Here is a 22833-nt window from a genome sequence, read left to right on the forward strand (position 1 = left end):
GGAGCACCTACATACTAGATGAAATCTATCATTTCTCTGTGTTTGTAAATTTATGAATGGTGGCATATATGTATGTGTAATTTATGTATATATATATATATATATATATATATATATATATATATATATATATGTGAAGGTACATGGGGCCCATATGTTTGAAGTACATATAGAGATCAACATAAGGTGCCTTCCTCAATTGCTGCCCACCTCATTTATTTTGGAGCAGGATCTTTCACTGACACGGGAGTTTATGGAGAGCATGACTGGCTAGTGACACCATGTACCTGCCTGTATCTCTTTCTCTGGCATTTGAAATAAAGACACAGGTGTCTCTAGACTTTACATACATGATAGAATCCAAACTCAAGAATTCAGTCTTCTGTAGAAAGTACTGAATTAACTGACTCTTCTTTCTAAATAGGGTCTATTGTTGTTCTTTTTATGTCCTATCTTAAAATGGGAGACACAAATATTGAACTGGATAATTTAAATATAACAAAACAAATCAGCCTTGCTTTAGCAATGAATGAGTAGTACACTGAACTCCCAAAGTGCAAACTGAATTTAATTACCATATTGGAAAACAGAGGCAAAGAAACAGTCAAAATGTCCTCACCTATACCACTAGCTAATTCATTATAATATTCATAGAAGTGAAGTAGCTAGGAAGCCTACTAAATTCTTGCTCCATCCTGATAAGCAGGAAAATTTCAGGACAAATGAACAAAAGACTATTAAGAGTCTCAGTTCCAGACAACATGACTCAAGAATATAGCAATTCTTTAGTCCTATATCATAACTTATAGGGATGTTGCTCCCCCATACCTTCAAGTGGCCTATCATATTGATGATGACATGTTGATTAGACTGAATTAACAAGAGGTAGTAACTATTGTTTGCCTTTTGGTAACATACATGTGCATCAGAGGATAGAAGATAAAGCCAGTAAAAATTCAAGGGTCATCTGCATCACTAAAATTTCTGTAGGTCAAGTGATGTGGGGCATTTAGATATTGATTTTAAAGTGAAGGATAAATTGTTGCACCTGGGAATTCCTACCATCAAGAAGGAAATGCAACATTTAATAGACTTATTTGGATTTTGGAGGCAGCACATTCTTCATTTGTCGGTGTTATTCCGATTAATAAAGCAAGTGACTCTAAACATTTCTATTTTGTAGTGTAGGCCCAGAAGAAGAGAAGGCTCTGTAGTATGTTTAGGCTAGCCATATTATCCTGCATACCTAACAGGACTGGAAGTAATAGTAGCAGCTAGCGATACTGTTCAGAGGGTCTAGTAGACCTCTACAGGGGAAAGCACAGTTGAGGCCCTTGGATTTCATGAGTAATGTTTTATCTGAAAAAAAAATGGCTCTTGGACTTGTTTCCTCTGCATATACTGGATTTTGCGGATCCAGTCTGTCTGGACACTCACCTTCCTGGATCGGGAGGGAGGCAGGAGGAACTTGAACTTCCCACTGGGCAGGAAACCCTGACTGCTCTTAGGGATGGAGAGGGAGGAGGAAAGGGAGTGGGGGGAGTGGGAGGGTGGTGGGAGGAGGGGCAGAAATGGAAACTTTTATAATTTAATAAAATTACTAAAAAAAATGGCTGTTAAATAGATAGCTCTTGATCTGCCACTTGGCCTTAGAGGAAACTAAACACCTGAGAGTAAGCCACCATGTTAACATGCAATTCAAGTTGCGCACTGTGAGCTCTATGTTACCTTAACCACAAAGTCATAAAGTTGGGTAAGCACAGTGGCATCCATCATCAGCTGTATATGGTATACATGTGGTCTGCCCTGAGGAGAATGCACAATGAATTGAAAGAAGAGTGCTCAAATGTCTATCGTCCCTATACTTGTCACAGTACCGTCTGTCCTGAGCCTTGCACCGATTGCCTCAGGAAATGTATCTCATGATATGTTTACTGAAGAAGAAAAGATCAGAGCCCAATTTACAGTTGATTCTATATATTCTTCAGGTACCAACTAGAAGCAGACAACTGATGAATTAAAGCCCTTTCCTTATACGATTTTAAAAGGCATCAGTGAGGAAAAATCCAGACACTGGACAGAACTTCGGGCAGCACACTGGGCCATATATTTTCTTTGAAGGAAAATTGGCCTAGTGTGTGATTATATAGTGATTCAAGGGTTGTACATAATAGTTTGGTTGTATGGCTGAGTGCATGAAAGGATGTTAAGATACTTGTGTGTTGTGTAAATTCTTAACAAAAGGTGATTTTCCATGATCAAGTAGATAGGATTATTTGTTCTGTGGATAGTGGTGACCTGGCTGTCACTATGATTTCCCTATAAAGCAAAGAGCAAAGTTGATGTAGAGGCATAAATGAAGATTACACATGGGCTCAAGAACATAGACCTTCACTCACCAAAGCTCAACTGAGGGATACTACAAAATGTCAAACATAGCCGGGCGGTGGTGGCGCATGCCTTTAATCCCAGCACTCGGGAGGCAGAGACAGGCGGATCTTGTGAGTTTGAGACCAGCCTGGTCTACAAGAGCTAGTTCCAGGACAGGCTCCATAGAGAAACCCCGTCTCGAAAAAAAAAAATGTCAAAAATGTCAGTAACAAAGACTTTTACTGAACCCCTAATATACAGTGCCACAGGGTGAGCAGCCAGTGAAAGGGTAACAGATTTGTTTTATTTGACCATCCCCATGAGGGAAGAGGATGTAGTTTGTCCTTACTTAAAAAGATCACTGAAAATACTGAGTATCTATATGGAAAAAAATGACAGTTTGAATTTCATGTTTATCTTTGCATTTCTAATTTAATGCGAATTCATCAGGCCTTATTCTATGGTTAATAAACACTGAATTCTTAACAAGTAGATTTTCTCCCTGTGAGGAATCAATAGAGAGCCTTTATCAGCTGGGCGGTGATGGTTCATGCCTTTAACACCAACATTAGAGAAGCAGAGGCAGGTGGAGCTCTGTGAGTTCAGGCCAGCCTGGTTGATCTACAAGAGCTAGCTCCAGGACAGGCACCAAACCTATACAGAGAAACCATCTTTTGAAAAACAAAACAAAAAAAAAACCCAAATAAAAACAAAAGAAAGTCTTAATTAGTTTCTCTTTCTATATCATAGAGTACCTCAAACTTTCTTTGATGTTGGGAGAAGAAATCTTATTTTCTCTACATTTGAAGATATTTATTAGAAGGAAGGAAAAAGAATAGACTTGTATTGTACAACTTCAGAGGACACAGTTAATATAAAAATAGCTGTCTTTAAATTTATTTATTTATTATTGGAGACAGGGTGTGTGTGCTGTCTAGAGTGTTTGTAGAAGCTGAAGAACAACTTGCTTGAGTGGTTTCTCTCCTTCTTCCATATAAATTCTGGTGGTCGAATGCCAGTTACCAGGCTTTGCAGCAGACAACTCATTCTATTGTGCAATCCTAATGGACTGCTGCATCCATTCCTAGACTGTAATGATGGATTTAGCTAAGCTTATGCTGAATCAGAAGGAGTAAATGGTGGTTTGCTGTATTTTCATTATTTGCTGGATTTCACTATTGTTCTTTCAAATACCTTTTAAAAACCTAAATCCCCCATCTCTCCTTAATTGCTAATCATCATCCATGAAGTTCAATATCTACAGTAGCATCATAAACATTGAGTAGTATCTAAATGTGGAGGATGATAGGATTTTTGTTAACAGGTGAGTTGTGGTATACAGTTTCAAAAGTCCCTGATATCACACTTACATACTACAACTTAGCCTTGGAACAATATGATGTTATTTTGTTGTATTTAATGTGACCATTCCAAAGGTCACTATCATTTTAAAGGTACCATACAAAAATAAGAATGATTGAATCAACAAAATGCATAAATATCTATAGACAGAAAAGTAATATTGATTAGATCTTTGGGTGTATATGTTAGAAAAAATAGTAATTATGTTCTCTTATCAGCTATCAGATGCTGTAAAGTATTTATTCATTAAATCCATTCTTCTGCTAACTTTTATAGGCATATTTAGAATTATGTGCAATACAATATTATTGTATACATAAAGTTGTTCATGTCTGAAGGTCAATTTAGAAAAAGGTATGGCAGACAGGCCATGGGAGTTCTATTAATCATTTTAATAAAGCTGGACCTCATCTTATGAATGGCTGGGGAAAAGAGAAGTTAAATAAAGTGGTTTATTCGGTGCTGTGGCTTTGATGATTTACTACAGCTTCAATGAGTTTTAATACAAGCATAAACATTCAAGGTAAGTTATTTGATCATGATAGTAGGTCATATAGAAGACAATGAAGATTGAAATGTATTGACAGTATGTTTATAGACTACAAACATTAAGATGGTTTAAATAATCAAGTGGTAAAAATAAGAAAACTCAAAATTGTTTCCAGATTTCTAGTAAGGTATAGTGTTTAATGAAAGCAAGTGAGGGAGGAGAAATTAGCCAGTTTGAGTAAAGGAGGGTTGAATCTGAAGTTGTTTAATTGAACAGTTGAGACCAGAAGCCCGAAATGAATAGTAAAATCCAAAATGGAGATACAATACTAATCTTCATAATAAAGGGCAGTTTTGTGATCTTCACATGGCTACATCATAAGTCAAGGAAAGAATATGATGCTTCAGCTAATAGCAGAATCTCTGGGATACCAACAAGCACTGTGTATATAGTATAAGTATGCAAAGACTTTATAAGTAAAGTCCCAAGACTATGAAGAGAAACTCAAGACTAATTCACCTTAGAAACTCCTCACAAGATACACATAGCAGACATAAAGTAAAAGTTTCTGCTCTGGACTTGAATTATTTAAGGACTAACAGGTTTCATTGCTTTAGCAAGGGACCCACCATCAGCATGAGCCACAGCAACAGCGGCATGCCTTTTTGAGACCTGGGACTCCTTCTGAGATATACTGATCCTCATATACATCCTGCAAAGCCTCATTGCCTTGTCCCCCTGTATTGCTTAGACTAAAGATGCTCTTATAGATCCTTCACACATTGGAAAGATACCTGTTATTAAAGGCTTACTTCTGAGGTCACTACAGAGCAAATCTTTTGATGTTTTCCAAGAAAGAATACATTTTAAACTGCCCTGTCACTTCTGAATTTATATCCCTGTTAGACTTCAGACTAGAACTACAGTTTTGCTGAAAACTTTCTTCGGGTAGCAAAAATAGAGTATATCTTTCCCAGCATCTGATGTTCTTAGGTCTAGAATTAACCCTCATCTTTTCTTTTAATTCATACTTAGTATTGTATCCATAGGTTTATGTTGAATGGAAGGAAAAATATATCAAAAATTGTGAATTTCAAAACAGATGGTATCAAATGAGGATTTAATATTATGTATCTTCAATTAAGTATTAAAGCAAAGTAATTCATGCAAATGATAAATTAGAACTTTATAGCTCACTCACTGAACTGTAGTTGAATTATTTGTAACTTTGAAAATTTTACAATAATCAAACAATCAACAGTGTTCACTCTATCATGTAACTCCCGAACTCAAAATCTACTTGGAAAAAAATAACAGTCACTAATTCAATTTTCTTATACTATTTAATTATGAGACATTATCAGGTGTTAAATTCTGTGGATGTCATATACATGAGAGAATAATAACTGTGCTACACTTTAGAGAAAAGGAATGTGTATACTAATTAACGAATGGTAAAATCAGTTTTAAAGCTGTTTTTTAATTCTGTTAATTATGTAAGACCCCCCCCCCAAATTTGTTTAATTTTTTTTTCGAGACAAGGTTTCTCTGTTGCATTGGTGCCTGTCCTGGAACTAGCTCTTGTAGACCAGGCTGTCCTAGAACTCACAGAGATCCACCTGTCTCTGCCACCTGAGTGCTGGGATTAAAGGATATGCCGCCAGAACCTGGCTCTAAGTTTGTTTATAATAGCCTTGGAAGCTATGTGTGATTTTGTTGATTTTTCATTAACTACCAAACCAATATATACAACCATACTTAAAACAATAATGGAAATAAAAGATGAATTAGCAAAGAAGTTGACTTTAATATCTCATGTTTATTTATAAATAGATTGCTATCTGTCATTTGACTCCAAAAACTTACCCAGCAAGCTCATGCCAACAAAAATACTGGCCATGTTGTAAATTTATGACATATTAGTTGTGGACTCTGATGAGTTCCATAACTGATTATACAGTTTTGATTTCATATCATTACCTTCTTTTACATGGTTGAATTAAATAATCAGTGTTTTTATTATGCCCTAATACTCAAGGTAAAAATGCCTCAATCCATGCAAGAATCTGATGCCAGTAGCTTAATATTTGCTTTTTAAATCTTCATCACATACTTTTCCATGACCACTAACTACCCAAAGATGATTATTTGCAATCATATCATAGAAGAAAAACATCTACTGTTTTCTGGACACAGTGTTGGTGCCATTGTTACCTACAGATCCGAATACACCTTGCCTTCATCTTCCTTCTTTCTTTCAAATTTATCAATAACCTGCATTTGTTGACAACATGTGAAAATCATACATCCATGCCCAGATTAATGATTTTTTATTATTGTCTATTAAAATCCTTAGCTTTTTTATAATACCATGATATTATTCATTCTGAAACAACTGCACTTACATCACACAATATTAATAGGCAAGGTCAATTTCAAAATATGATGCCACATAAAGCTATGCTAATTTAGACTTCTCTCAGTTATGGTAAAATTATATCAATTAAACATAATATTATCTCTCACATAAAATGATATAAGCTTGTCTATGTATATATAACAATTCATAGACATGCATCAATAAATAACAATGTATGAAATACATTAATGGGTGTAGAACATTAGTTTATGTTTACTTATAATCTTAAATGGAACATGCAAATAGGTGTCATGTATATTTTATTAATTGTATAATTTTTATGTATGTTTTCTTTTTGTACACATAATATCATTTTAGTAGAATATGTATATAAGGATGTATGTGTAGATTTTTGCAAGTGTGAAAGTATAAAGGAGGTTAGGCTTGTTAAATATTCTATGAGATACTTTTAAAGATATTGTTAGAATTGCTGATTTCTCTACAAACTTCCCATTTTGTTTCTCAAAGTAAAAGTGTCCTATGTCAGCATTTCATGGGATATATTTGTTAATCCCATATTATTTTCACGTAAAATGAACATTTTTATGTGAGTCTTCTTAGTCAAATTTTAATATATTCAATACCTGATCTTTTAAAGTAGTGTGGTGTACCCAAATACCCTATGGATGACTGAAATCGTATTGGGTTTAAGCAATATATTTATAATTTTTTTTAAAAAAACTGTTTTTTGAATACAATTACAAACATTAATTTCTATCTCTAGAGGATCAGGGCAAAGTACAATAGAGAACTAAACGTAAAACCTTGTTAGTGTAGATGTTACAAGCACCATGCAAAGTTGGTTTCTGTACCAGTGAAATAGCAGAATTGGTAGGCAAAGTTCCTCTCAACACACTACACAAACTAAGTTAAAAGCTTCAAGATCAATTATAGTCATATCAGGATTTCCCTGTGGTGTTTACCCTTTTTGGTTGAGGCAGTTGCAATCTCTTCTTTGGACCGTTCAGCTTCTGCAAATTTAGTTATACAACGAGTAAGCAATGGATATCAAACTTTTCAGAATGATAACATATAGTCAAGCAAGAACACAGATAATCAAAACGTAAAATGCATATGTTGTCTGAGAGAGAGAAAAGCAAGCTGCCGAGAAAGCTGAACTGCAAAACACTTTTATCACTTTTTGCTTTTTGGTACATTAACCCTATGTAAACTTCCTTTAGCAAGGTATAACTCTGTGATATGAAAATTGTGTTCTTATATAATTAGTGCTGATAAAAAGTGGCTTATTTCACAAAGAGGTGTTAAGTTATTTGTATATAGTCACAGTTTAGGTGATTTATGAATTTTAGGGAAGAACTTGTAAAGCCCTGCTTTGTTCACTCTTTAATTGTACACATAGTGAAGGATATTTGACCTGAATAGTTGGTGGTGTAAGTATTGTTAAGTATTAGTGATAATATAAATACTCAACTCAATTGTTACTGCAAGAAAGAGTGACTATTTAAAAGGCAAAACTTTTGCTTTACGGAAGTTATATGAATTATCTGGTAAGGAAAATGAGAAGGCCAAACCAAAGATGTAAAATGAAATGTATTCCTAGAACATGGTTTTCCATTTCAAAGCAAAGGCAGACAAAGTTTCTACAGTTTTCTGGGCTGGGAGAAAGGAAATAATGATGAGATAACAAATCTACGTAATGCTCCCAATCTCATTTTATCAACATTTCATTATTTAAGGTTGTTCATTATTATCATATTTTTGTACTTTTGATGTTTTTAACATTTGTATATCACTATCACTTGTTATAGTATCTAATGACAAAGATCTTAATTTTAGTATTTATTATAAATTTTAAATTTATAATTTGATTTTCAATTTATGGCTTAGACTTTCTTAAATAGAGTTTTAATATCTCCCCGTGCTAGAAGAACATGCCTATATATTTCTCCATATACATTTGTAGTTTTAATTAAGTTTTCTCATCTGTGCTGATGGCACTCCCTCTAAGAGTCAAAGATCACCCAACACAAAGCTAAATACCAGACATGAAAAGTCTTTTTTGAGTTATTAGTTGGAGTTATCTAAGATATAGTTCTTGTCACGTGCTAATACAAGAGGTGGAAGGTAAATCCCTATATCTGAAGACACTATGCACTTCAAAAACAGGATCCAGAGGCCCCTGAGCCAGAGCTGACCTGAATAATCCCTCCATGAAGCCTAGCCTCTATGGTAACAGAAGCTACCATGAAAGCTTCCAAAATAAGAGAAGTAATCAAGAGTCCCATCCACATGTGATGCCTAAGAATCACATCAATGATCATCATGACATGACATCCTTACAAGTGCAGTAGTGTCACACATACCTTGGCAGTAACCAATAGCTCTGTAGCTGGACTTAATATCCACTCAACAAGAGGAATACCAAGCCAATACTTTAAATCTATCTAACTATTCAATGAAATCATGGTCAATGCAGGAGAATCTACAACTACTAATCTACTAAATCAGAATAAGACTATATACCTTAATTTTTTTAGATATAGTCCAATGTTATAAAGATAATTATCAAATATCTTGGTATAAATGCCTCCAAACACACATTCAATGATAAACACCTAAAATTCAAAATTCCCTTAATCGTTAATTCTGCATACTGGTTGTTCTCAAATAATTCTAGAGTATATTAGTAGAGGATTAGATTGCTATTTTCTGTACATCACAGGATATTGAAGTGAAGTTAGATTGGACAACCTTTGCTTGTTGGCTGAACATAAAAAATATGTTCAGTGGTAAAATCAGAGTGTGAAAAATGGTTCATTGTTGATATTTCAAATAAATTTTTATAAACAAATTTTCAATCTGTCTTATTTAAGTCAAAAGGTGTGCTACTTTGGAGAAGAGATTTTGGTTTTATTTCTACAGGAAATGAGAGGCTGTGGATTCATTCTGAGTTAAGAAAAATTAGGTTTGATCAAGGAAGACCACCTGAGAAATCTCTGGTACACAGATGACCCAGATGACTGAGTTCTATATCCAGAAGAGATTCAAGACTGAGATGATCAAGTCAGGACTTGATCATAATTCTAAATTTTCTTTAGATCCCCATAAGATTATCAGAGCCCCCAACAAGCTGAAAGGAGCCTGGAATACTATGCTCACATTCCCAAAAAATGGACTATGGATATTTTCTTTTGTTTAAAAAAAAAAGAGGGGGAAGTGATGTGGGAGAATTGCTTGCATTCTGTCAATCATGTTTTAAATAAACACTGATTGGCCAGGCAGGAAGTATAGGCAGGTAAACCAGACAGGATGTAAAGACAGGGTGATGAGATCAGGAGAATTCTGGGAAGCAGAAAACTCCCTTTCCCCATTCCTGCCCAGATCACGAAAGAAGCAAGATGTGACCTGCCCTCTGAGAAAGGTACTGAGCCATGTGGCTAACATAGACAAGAATAATGGGTTAATATAAGCTACAAGAGCTAATAAGAAGCCTGAACTAGTGGGCCAATCAGTTTATAATCTTATGGAGACCTCTGAAATTTTCTTTGGGACTTGGGGACTATGGGAACAAGGCAGGACAGAAACTCCTATGAGCCCAACCCTTTGTGTTGCACAATGGAGCCCAACACATTTGAGTGTTACAGTATATTTCCCAAGACACTCTTCCTTTATCACCTTTACCTCACAGCATTGCAGGGCCATTAAGATCCCCTTGATAGCATGGTGTCATTGAAACTTAGATGGTTTCTATTTTTTGTAATGATCCTAAGACCCATAAAAACCTCTGCTTCAAACTGATAAGTGTGTCTCCTACAGTGATATTACTTAATGTTCAGGAGCAGGGTAGATGGTTTTTCCCTATTAACTCAATCTAACTTGTAGCTATGAGTCCAGTGTTAATGAAAATTAATTTTCCATGAACTTTTCTTCTGTCAATCTCACCTTCGGTTTTAAATTCAGTGTCATGGTATTGAATCACATATATACCTGCTTTATGTTAATTTATCTATATATCTAATTGTCTTACATACTATTATGATTTAAAATAATACACCAGATACTCTGGTAATACCTACAAATTTCACAACACAATATTGTCAAGTTAAAGACTTTTCAAAAGTATCCATAATTTATGTAACTTTCATCTTAGCATTAACCTTATAGTGAATGACTGTCTACAGTAACTGTGTAAAATCTGTTATTTTATGAATTCAATACAAAAAACCAGTTTCAAGATAAATTCTAATCATAATTATAATTGATAATTTTAAGAAGCAAGGACTTATAAATTATTTTAAATTAATTTTAAAGTGAAGAATAATATTCAATCCAATCCCACATGTCTTAATATCATAAGTGGCTGGATACTAACTCTTTTTAAATTTATATTGGGTTTAAATCATTTGGCAAGCTAGTTTACTAGTTTTCTTCAAAAGATGCTTAGCTCTACAGAATGTGATTGGACAGTGTTGCACAGATGGACATAATTCTAGATTTTATTCTCGTGGATGAATATTTTTATCTGTATGTTACATTTCCTCATGAGAAATGCTAGTTTTCTGAGTAATTTTCAATCTAAAGTTTTCTATGAGCAATGCAAAATTATCAGTTTCACTTTGTACATTTTCTTGATTATGCATTTCCATGGTTTAGCATACTAAACAATCTATAATAGAAAGTTTCAGTTAGCCTTACATTCAACTTTAAACTTACTGTTTTATATGAAAATGTAAACAGAATTATAGGTCATAATAAAGTACTTTTTAATTTTTTTAAGATTGAATATGCGTGCGTATTCATGATTTTGAATGTCCGTTGATATTAGGAGAGGACATTGGATGATCTGGAACTGGAGTTACAGATAATTGTGAACCAATATGGGTGTTGGGAACTGAACTCAAGAACTCAAGTCTTCTGTAAGTGCACCACGTGTTTTCAACTGTTGAATCATTTCTCTAACCCTAAGCTACTCTTTTTTAATATCTCTAACTTTTTAATGTATTTGCGAACAACTGAAATTTCAATGCTCTATTTTTTAAATGACATCAAACTGTGATATATCTGTCAGTGATATACTGTTTTAAAAATAAAACATTAAATAAAATATATGTCAGTAGCAAGATCAATGTTTATTCACCTTCAACTTAAAATAAAAATATAAATGCATTCTATAGTTTATGCAGTATATATTCTATTATTAATCTTATAGATAAAACATAAGGAAGTTAGTATTTTTCCTAAAAGCAAAAGCATCATATTGCACTTAATATTAATTAATAACAGTACTGAAATAACTATTTCATCAAACTAAAATATAAGAAGCAACAAATAAGCATTTCACCTTAAGAATGTTTCAATATCTACCACTGATGCATCTGTCATAAGTTTTCAGAATAATTTCTGAATATGAGGATATAAACATTAAGAAAAATGAAACTCTACAAAAGAAATCTTAATAGAATTTTAGGAAGGCTACGTTCCATTGAAATGTCAACTATCATGGTAGACAAATTACATTGCTAAGAAGTTTGATCAAGTAATTAATAGTTAGGTTCTTTAAATAGTTAATTAGGGAATGTATAAGAAAATGGAACTGTTGTTAACTCTATGGGATGCAAAAACAGATGCAACAGAATACAGAATTATGGTCTAAATTACTGAAAACTCACAAACTGATGCTCTTTGACAAATTTTCATTAGGACAAACACAAAGAAAGCCAGATGAGTTGGCTTGCACATTATTTCACCATAATAATTAATCATATAGAAACATGGACAAGTGGGACTCAAAAATCAGTGTTAACAAGGTCTACAGAAGAAAATGCAGGTGAGTAATTCACATACTTGCTTTCCCAGGTTTTTCACTTGGAGCTGCAATGAGAAGAAAAAAAATCAGTCTTCATTAACTAGTAGCCTTTTATTTATTTAAAATAACTTTAAGGTATAGTTGTTTGGGAGATGGCCAGTATAACACTGAAAAAAAAATAAATCTAAGGAGAAAATACAACTTTGTAATTTTCTTTGCGGTCCTCTAAATTGAATTTCAAAGTCCAAAGATTTGGGAGGCTCTAGAAAGTGAGTTCACACATCCTTCAGTATTAGCTCATGTTGTAATACGCTGCTTTCAAAAATTATAAACAGCCTAATTGTTTCCATATTTAGACAAATATCTTTTCTCAAGTCTATAAGTTTTCCCCAAAAAACATAAATTATTTTTTTACAAATTATCCAGTAATTCTACTTTCTTTTAAAATTTATTTTATTTATTTTACATCTTGACCAGTTTCCTCTTCTTTCTCTCCTTCCATCTCCCGTTCCTCCATCTCCCCTCCCTCAATCTACTCCTCTTTCTGTTCAGAAAGTATCATGGGCATCAACAAAGCATGACATATAAAGTTGCAGTAAGACTAAGCACCTCCCTTTGTATTAAGGCTGGGCAAGGCAATCCACTATGAGGAATAGATTTCCAAGAGCCAGCGAAAGCATTAGGGACAACTCCTGCTACCATTGTTAGGAGTTCCTCAAGTAGAACAAGCTACACAACTGTCACATACATGTAGAGGGCTAGGTTGGTCCCATGCAGGCTCCCTGGTTGTTGGTTCAGACTGTGAGTTCCTATGAGTCCAGGTTAGGTGTTTCTGTGGGTTTTCTTGTGATGTCCTTGACATTTCTGGCTCCCAAAATTCTTCCTCCCTCACTTCAGCAAGATTCCCTGAGCTCCACCTTATGTATGTCTGGGGATCTCTGTATCTGTTTCCGTGAGTTACTGGATGAAAGCTCTCTGTTGATGATTGGAATAGTCACCAATCTGATCAAAGGAGAGGGTCAGTTCAGGCTATGTATCCAATATTGTTAGGAGTCTTAGCTAGAGTAATCCTTGTAAATTCATGGGAGTTTCCCACTTTCTTAAAAAAAAAAAAAAGTTTCATTAACCAGGCATGGTGTTGTACACCTTTAGTCCCAGGACTGGGGGAGCAAAGGCAGGAGCATCTCTGTGAGTCTTATGCCAGCCTTGTCTACATAGTGAGTTTTAGAACAGAAAGAATTACATAGAAAGACCTTGTCTCTAAAATTAAAGCAAAAACAAATGAAAATGCTTGAGTATTAGCAAGTTGGTGCATTGCACCCACACCATGAGATGTGTATACAGTGACTGCAAACAGATTATTATAGTTAGTGATAAAACATAGGAACAATACTGATCCATCAAAATTGCTCATATCAATACTTGTGTATACTTCTGCATATTTTCCTTAGTTTTTGCTCTACCTTTGCCTATCATATATGTGTATAAATATGAGCATATGTTCATTATTACTGTGGGAATGCACTCCTGAATAAATAGGCTCGACTCTATAATGCAGACAAAGCATCACTTTTCTGAGTGGTAACAGTTTGACTGTCAGTTTGAAATAATGAAGCTTGCTATTATTTCATCTCTTAAATTACATGTCTGAAAATTTTTCAGTTTTTATATTTTATAACCAATTATTACTCTATTTCATGTTCATCTCTTCAACTGATAAACTGTTATCAAGTGCCCATTGTGTATCTGGAATTATAATAGTCATTTTTGAGAATAAAGAGCTAAATACCATCTGTATCCTCTATCTTCTGATTTTTAAAGCCCAGAAAAGAAAAGGGAATTAAACCAGCATATTAAAATCTGTGATAACCATAAGAAAAAATGTTATTGAAGTTGAAAAGATGTTCAAGCAAACTTTGTTCATCTAAGGAGGTATTACAAAGTTGGCCAAAGAATAAGAAATGCAGGTTTGTACAGTTATAGCAAGGGGTTATAGATATGCTAGGCTTTAGCTGTATTGTCTAGGCTAGTGACATAATGTTAAACAAATTTTTTTTCATTTTAAATACAATGAAATGTGATAGGAGCAGCAGAGAGAATAATTGAGGCAATGTTCGCCCACATATATGCACACTCTCTGCACATACACACAACTTCACACCCACACTCTCCAAAAGTCACAGCCTGCACAAACATGTCCACTCCCATCTTGTATACACACATCTCCACATGGAGAGAGAGAGAGAGAGAGAGACTCTGTGTACAAAAGTCTCAATTATGTTATTTGAATAGTAAAATAAAGTAAATAAATTTAAATAGTAAAATAAAAATTACCAAGAAAAATCTATGGGTAGTGTTGAAACCTAGATCGACTGAAAATGTTTCAGAAATTGTCAACTGTAATAATTTATTTGAACTGGTTAAATTTTAGAAAACCTTAAGAAAATGATTTTAGTTTCAGCTATTTTATTTGTCTGCTTGATTGATTTTAATGTTAATTGTCTAATTTTAGGATGTTGCTATATTGAGAGAAACACCCCAGAGCAGTCCAAAACTGTTGTTAAGCAACACTATGAACAGGAGAGAACACTTTCCAGAGTTGAAAATCTTGTTTCAGAAGTAAAACAACGCAAAGAACATCACAGAAATGTTTTATTCTTGCCTTCTCTTGCCTGCTTTAATCATAAGTGTATCTATAAACCATTGTTGGTGATTGTCATCATTGATTGTCAGCTTTCTGGACTCTAGACCCACTGAAGAGACAATCCTTTGGGCATGTGAGTGAGTGGTTATCTAAATCAGATGAGTTTAAGAGGAAAAACCCAAGGTAACCATGGGCACCCATGAGCTGTGGTCCTGGGCTAGACCTACTGGTCATTATTCTCTTCATGCAGACTGTGGATATGATGTAACTTAGTGCATTGAGCTCTCCTGTGTCTTGATGGACTATACCCTTGGACTCTGAGATAAATAAACCCTCCCCACAAGCTGCTTTTGCTGGGTGCTTTTTCCAGCAATAGTGTTTCTCAAAGATTGCCCAAATGGATGAAAGGTGATCTTACAAAGATGTAGATTCTGACTAATGCAGTCTGAGGTCAGAATAGATATCCATACTACCAACGTGTCAGAGGACCTGATACTGCTAGTTCATAGACACATGATTAGCGAAAAGGGAGCAACAAAGTATTCAATTCCCTTCCTCTCAAACTGTATTGATATTGATTCTGTCAAGAGCCTAAAACACGGAGACTGAGACAGACAGATTTCCTGCCTTCACCTGGCATTGCCTTTATAACCCCGTATCAAGCTTGACTTGAGTAAAATTGATTGAGCTACTCCAATCTCACTCACCTGGAGGTTCCATTTTTGGTGACTTTGCTGTGTAAAACAAGAAAAGAATGGGGAAATCAATAATCTGTGATAATCCATTAAAATTCAGTTTTCAAGAACAAAGCAAATAATTTTAAAAAGCAGAAAAACATTAAAATAATTACCTGGTTCTATGGGCTTTTCTTTCTTTTCCTGTTCTAAAACATATTATCATTGTTAATATTATTATACTTTTATATTTTCTAAATAAGATTTGTAATGTAAACAAACATACATTGCTAATGTTAGACCACAGAAACTCATGAATGTCACAAAATGATTAATATCTCACCCTCAGTATAGCCCTTTATCCCTTGTTCATTGAGCATGTTCCCCTAGCATCGCACTGAAATATTCTGAATATTAGGGAATTTTTTCTGAAGTATTACAAGGAAAATAATAGAGATTTCTTAAGCATGCAACACATTAAACTTGATCTTATTTTATATTAACATGAATTAAAGTTTGGATAAAAAGTAAGTACCAAGTATAATTATCATAGTTGATTTAAAATAAGTTATAGAAAGTTGAATCTGGGTACATTTTTATGAATTTCCTCGGCCAAGTATTTTCTTAGCTATGTATTTAGTGGCAATAACAACTTTGATGAGAAAATTTAAACATTAAGGTAAAGGAAGAAGGCCAGTGGAAACAAACACACTTGCCTGGCTGCCCAAAACCTGTTACACTAGAATCCTCTTTAGGTGGCACTTCCTTCAGAGACCCCACCCCATCACATTAGGTGATGAAAATGCATGATTCGAGACTCAAGTTGACACTGACCTGTAATAAGGACTATTTTCTGTTGCCTATGCTCCTATTCTAATTTGAAGATCCTTGAGTGATGATAACATACAGGCATGGTAAAGCAAAGTAAGACAGAGATTTCAAGACATTTTTTCTAGTGAATACAATCTGAAGATAGGGAGATGTTTGCATTGAAAGAATTCTATAAACCGAAGTCTAGGATGAAAGAGTGCCGAATGATTTTTTTCTGACCAATGCATCAAATTCACTCTGTACAATTTTATTCTCCAAGCCTGTATTGATGTATGTGGTTTAGGCAAGTTATTCTGCTCTGACATAGTAGCTAGCAGTAAAGTAAATTAAACAAGTGGTTTGGCCAAGTGTTGAGAGCACAAACAAAATTGAGTGGCTTAGCTAAAACTAAATATACTAAACACACTCCTAAAAGTTCAAATGACAGTTAACTGGTCATGATGCTAATTTTTATTTTCTTTAAACATATGTTCATTTTTATTTTGTATTTAAGTGTTTTGCTAATATGTATACTGCATGCTGTGTGTGTCATATAAGAAAAGGGGCCTTGGCCAGTTGGACTGGGACTGAACGAGCACGTGATCCAACCAGATTCTCTGAATGTGGCCGGCACGGGGTCTTTCTGAAAAGCCATTGACAATGACACTGGGACTTGTTTCCTCTGCGTAAACTGGATTTTTGGGATCCAGTCTGTTTGGACGCTCACCTTCCTGGACTTGGAGAGAGAGGGGAGGAACTTGAACTTCCCACAGGGCAGGAAACCCTAACTGTTCTTAGGGATGGAGAGGGAGGAGGAGAGGGAGTGGGGGGAGTGGGAGGGTCTTGGGAGGAGGGGCGGAAATGGAAACTTTTATAAATTAGTAAACTTTTATAAATTAAAAAAAAGAACTCACAAACAAGAAAAAAACAAATATATAAAAAAAAAAGAAAAGGGGCCTTGGAAACCCTGGAAACAGAGGTACAGATAGTTGAAGGCCACCGTGTGGGTGATGGGAACCAAACCTTGGTCCTCTGAAAAAGCAGCAAGTGTTATTAATCAATAAGTCATCTTTCCAGGTCCTGGATGTATGGTTTAACTAAGAGTTGAGTAATTAACTGAAATATTTAAAGATGTTTATATTAATAAAGTGATGACAATAAAGAGTTACTGAAAGTGAATTTCAGCTTTTGTCAAACTCAAACACTGGCTATGTATGATACCCAAAGATAAAATAAAAAGCTCTCCTCTCTTTATATATATATAAAAACCTATTATATATATATATATATATATATATAATTTTATATAATGTCAATACATAGGATTTTATAAAATGTCGATATACTTCTTGTCCTGCTTTCATTATCTTGGGTTAATTTTAGACTGTAAGTAGAAAAATCTTTTAAGTTATGATTAATTTGAAACTAAATATGAGATTAAGTTACAATTGTGTACAGAAAACTTAGATACAAAAATATTAGATTGAACAAGTTAAAAGATTTAATAATAGTAACAAAAAAGTCTACTCAATTAAGCAGAAACAACAGGTGAATTTGTAAGTGATTAATAATTGTTTTTAAGGATATAATTTCTCCTCCAAATTGCTGTCTAAATCAAAATCTATGACCTTTCTTGCAAGAGAACAAGTTGGGTGATAAATGAATATCTGAGAAGGAATGGATATTTATTAAATATATCAGTGCCCTGAAGATTGCCAAGGAGAGGCAGTATGTCTGGAAAAACTTTAAATCCCATAAACTGCTACAAAGTAAAGGCTTTAAAGATAAGTATATTTGCATTTTAAAAGGTGCAAACAATTGTTAATGACTGAAGAACTGGATCTCTAACAACTTCATTCCAATGAGTTTATAATTCTTGCATGATGATGAATATTAACATGCCAAAATATTTGTAAATAACAAGAAGAAAGGTAATAGAAAAGATCTGGAAAATGACAGCTACCGAGTGTTTTCTACGAATAGAGCATTGACTAGATCACAATACTAAATATACTATATGTGTGTGTCTGTACACATATATAATTTTTTATCGTTATGTTCTTTATTGAGTCAATGAACAGGCATGCCAGGCTTAGTAGTCTCCCTATGGGAGGCCTTATTCTCTCTGAGGAATGAGTGGAGGTAGTGGGGGGAGTTAGGGAGGAGCAGGAGGAGGGGAGGGATGGAGGGGAACTGTGCTTGGTATGTAAAATGAACCACATTTTCAAATCTCTGACTGCTTCCATGTTCATGCAGGTACAATAGTTTATGTTGTCTTTTCTGAATCCTTGGACCAGCTCTCATAGCAGCTATAAACACTCATCTATCCAGGCCTGAAGAATCATATATATTTCTCTACAGATAAATTGCTCCCTCTGGCAGGTTTGTAGCATAATCTCATGTTTCTTTCCACAGGACATGTCAGAGCAGTTTTTATGACAGAGTGTTTCGGTGTTCTAACTTTGGGTACAACCAAAACATGCATGATTTTTTTTAAGTTGATGTATATTTTAAATCAGAATTTTAAATGCCAATGGAATCCTATCTCTATCTTACAGAAGTGTGTAACTTTAATGGCTGAGTTTATTGTCCCTTAGTTTATATTTGTTAAATATATCTTAGTTTTGCAAAACACAAACCTGGAGGCATATAGTTTTACTGAACTGTTGGCAAGCAATTTCAATAGTGTGTCGAATAATTGTTGAAGATCCTTAAGAAATGGATTTCTAGAATATCATTGCAATGGTCTTTCAATGCTGATAGATAGGTGGAATGTGAACATGCCAAGGTATTTATAGATTACAAAAAGATAATATGGAAGAGTCTCGAAACCAGCACTTACTGAGTGTTTTCTAAGAACAAAGGCAGGACTAGAAGACAACAATAAACCTACACAAGCGTTATATTATGGGCGTCAATGCAATGCGGTTGTGGTAGGAAATTAAAGGTTTTATTAGCTACCCGCATGAGTGAGAATTATCGCTATAGTTTCTGTGCTACTCTAACCTCTTTTTTACATATACTCAAGTATGCCAAAAACCAATAAATAATATAAACCACCAAAATAAACAAATCAAAAAAATAGAGTCCACATGCATTAAACACAGAAATTTGAAACAAAAATATATCAACATGAGCAGGTCAATTATATATAGCAGAGGCAACATTTTGTACAGACTTTGCATGCATTTCCTTACTTTTCCCCTTGGATTGTTCTGTAAAAAGAAAAGAAGCAGAGAACAATTGCTCTTAAAAGATTTTGAGATACATTTACCACAAACAATGTCTAGAGTGCACTCTCCCCAACCCACCTCCCCATGTCTTCTCCTTTTGAATTTCTCAGGGAGTCTTGCTTTGAGGTATCACTAATTATCCCAGGTAGATCTATGCATTGATTGACAGAAACAGAAAAGGTCTTAAATTATTCTGCTTAATGGCCTGAATGTTTTATATCTGGTAGTCTTAACACATGTAAGTAAATACCTTATACATACATGATTTCGGAAGACAGAGGATGCATTTGCCAAATAGATCATGATTGTAGTCAAGACAAAGAATGCATACTTTAATTCCAAACAGATGATACTATGTCGAAATTATATTGAACTTATTAAATTTGTGTACTTGATTTGTAACATTGTTCAATGTGATCAAATAATCATATCTTCGAAACAGTTTATGATAGGGAAATATAAATAATTATTGATGTTTTGTGTTTACTAGAGCTGGAGCATAGAGTCTTATGCATGATAGACAAGTGTGCTGTCCCTGAGTTATAGCTCCATGTCTCTTACTTGTGTCATTGTTAAATGCCTATACTGAGAGCTCTCTCTCTTACTTGCTCCCTTGCTCTGTTCTATTTCTTCTCCCTTTTTCTCTTTCATACACAGGATTTTCTTCTAGACATGTCTTTTAGTGATAAAATGCTATTTACGGGCCCTCAAGTACCCAGTACAAACCTTCCTGCCCACACACACCCAAACCAGAAAGCATTTCAATTATTTCTTATACCTTCTGGAGCTTTTTTCATTTTCTTGGAATCTGAAAATGCAAAGAAAAATTATTGATAATGTGGATATGACTAAATTATCAGCTGAATGGTTAACAATAAAATTTCCATAACCTTAGAATTATTTTTAAATTAGTCAATATGATGACTATTTTTTAAAACTGTTTAAGAATAAGTTGTTCTGCTTTCCAAAGGATGATTGTTATAATTCAAGAGGTTCTATCTGAAGCATAAAGTATAGACAGGTATATAAACCTAAATATCTACATCTAATTTTCATTACTACTTAAATTGTGCCTAGAGTAGTTACTTGCTGTGGGAGCACATTCTCCTCCTTTAGCCAACAGCCTTTAGATACCACTTGGACGTGGTCTCTTATACTAAAAAAGCAGCAGTAAATTTGTGCCTGCTCTCTTGCTTCCAGCTTCCAATTCCAGCTGCTAGACTCTGTTCCTGTTTGAGCAGAGGACTGTTGTCTAGGACAGTGATCTCTAAGATTTATTTCATTTATTTCAAAAAATAACCTTTTTATTATTCATAAATGTGAATTGCTGTGGGATTGTTTTGTGACTTACATCATCAGTTATTAACTTCGTAATAGAAAGTCAGTGTTTCTAAAGACGAATAAGAGTCCATAAAATTAGCTTTTAATTCCTCATTTGTTTTGTCTGTGGTGGTCCATGTGAAATTTCTTGTACATTTTTCAATAGTCAATACATACCTAGAATATATTCAATGATTTTCACTATTGTGGAAATTGAGTAGATTGATATTGCTTGATAGTTACTTAACAAATTATATTAGGCAGGAGAGAATAGGCAGAACTTCAAGAGAAAGAGAGGAACTTGAGGATAAAATCTAGGTGCACAGGAGATTTCAGGGAGACACTGAATAGTAGGACATATGGTACAGAATAGAGGAATCTGAGCCACAAGGTAGAATATAGATGAATAAAAACAGGTTAATTTGGACAGGCAGTAGTGGCACATTCCTTTAATTCCAGCACTGGGGAGGCAGAGACAGGTGGATCTCTATGAATTTAAGGCTAGCCTGGTCTACAAAACAACAACAACAACAAAGTTCTTAGGACTTTTATATTTAAAAGTTCAGATATTACTTATTTATTCAGAGAATGCTTATTTGCTTAGCACTGTGTGAACAATATAGCATCACTAATTGGGTTGAAGCTTCAGCTTAATACTAGAGGTCTTTGCCTAGCAAGGATAAGGCCCTGAGTTTAATCCTACTCTCTGAAAAAAAAACAGGGATTAAGCCTTACATTGATTAAAGTAAATTGGATACAGCCCTTTTAATCAATAGACTCAATCAATTAAAACAAAGGAAAAATAAACATAAGTAGCATGGAGGACAAGAAATACATAGTGGTAGAGCAATGTCAGCGGACTTCAGTGGTAGATTATAGTTCAGTATTCTTTTTTTTTCTTTCTTTCTTTCTTTCCTTTTTTATTTCTTATTTTTTTTGGGGGGGGGCAGGGTTTCTCTGTAGCTTTTAAGCCTGTTCTAGAACTAGCGCTTGTAGACCATACTGGCCTCGAACTCAAAGAGGTCTGCCTGTCTCTGCCTCCCAAGTGCTGGGATTAAAGGCGTGCGCCACCACTGCCCAGCAAGTTCAGTATTCTTAAGTGAGAGGATCAAACTTCTCACAGAAAGGAAGTATCACTGGAGCCCTAAAACAATTACATGTTTCTAGGAGGAAATGGAGCAGTAAGTTCTGTTCAGATAGCAACAGCACCAGAGTCGTGACCGTATTTTATACACAATATTGACAGCAGCTTTGCCTCATAAAGGAAGAGCAGGAGTTAGCATGTAGGGTGACACCCTCACCGTAGTACCCTAGTAGCCTTGGACAAAGCCATTAGCTATGCAAGCTAAAGTGGCAATTCCACTGACTTGAATCTTAATAGGATCCCTAGCAGTCTTATTGAAACATAGCTTTATGGAAGGCTTGTGACAAGCTGATGGGACCAATCCTCCCAAGGCCCCTTCATCTCTCCCATGTGACTGTGAAGATATTTTCTCACCTCCACCTCAGTCTTCTAGCCCTGGATCCAAGGAAGAAAATATTAGTTCACAAAATTATATTGTCATAGGATGGAATTGGCTTCTGTGGAAGTGATTCTGACTTGTTTTCTATCATCAATATCTCATCTCATTTTCATGTGGGAGAAGAACAACATGAGGCAGGCACCCTCAGCTAATTTTAATCTTTTATATCTATGAAAGTAATATATTGTGTTAGTCCCAAAGTACTTCCCATGTCTGACCCC

General features: G+C 34.7%; 1 protein-coding gene across 16 annotated transcripts in view; it reads right to left on the minus strand.

Annotated features, from left to right (window-relative positions):
• Trdn (triadin) overlaps positions 1-22833 on the minus strand; it is a 369239-nt gene that overhangs the window by 117151 nt on the left and 229255 nt on the right. For 13 of the 16 annotated variants that reach the window (XM_087911137.1, XM_087911136.1, XM_087911148.1 and 10 more), the window contains 6 exons: positions 20548-20577; positions 19734-19751; positions 15903-15935; positions 15760-15786; positions 12447-12473; positions 7565-7612 (listed from right to left, as the gene is read on the minus strand). In XM_087911137.1, coding sequence (XP_087767263.1) covers positions 7565-7612; positions 12447-12473; positions 15760-15786; positions 15903-15935; positions 19734-19751; positions 20548-20577 — 183 coding nt within the window. The remainder of the gene's footprint in view (positions 1-7564; positions 7613-12446; positions 12474-15759; positions 15787-15902; positions 15936-19733; positions 19752-20547; positions 20578-22833) is intronic. The other 3 variants (XM_087911167.1, XM_087911156.1, XM_087911165.1) reach the window with 1 other exon arrangement.

This window comes from Myodes glareolus, chromosome 1 (genome assembly GCF_982192425.1).
Source record: "Myodes glareolus chromosome 1, mMyoGla1.1, whole genome shotgun sequence".
NCBI classification, from domain to species: Eukaryota; Metazoa; Chordata; class Mammalia; order Rodentia; family Cricetidae; genus Myodes; species Myodes glareolus.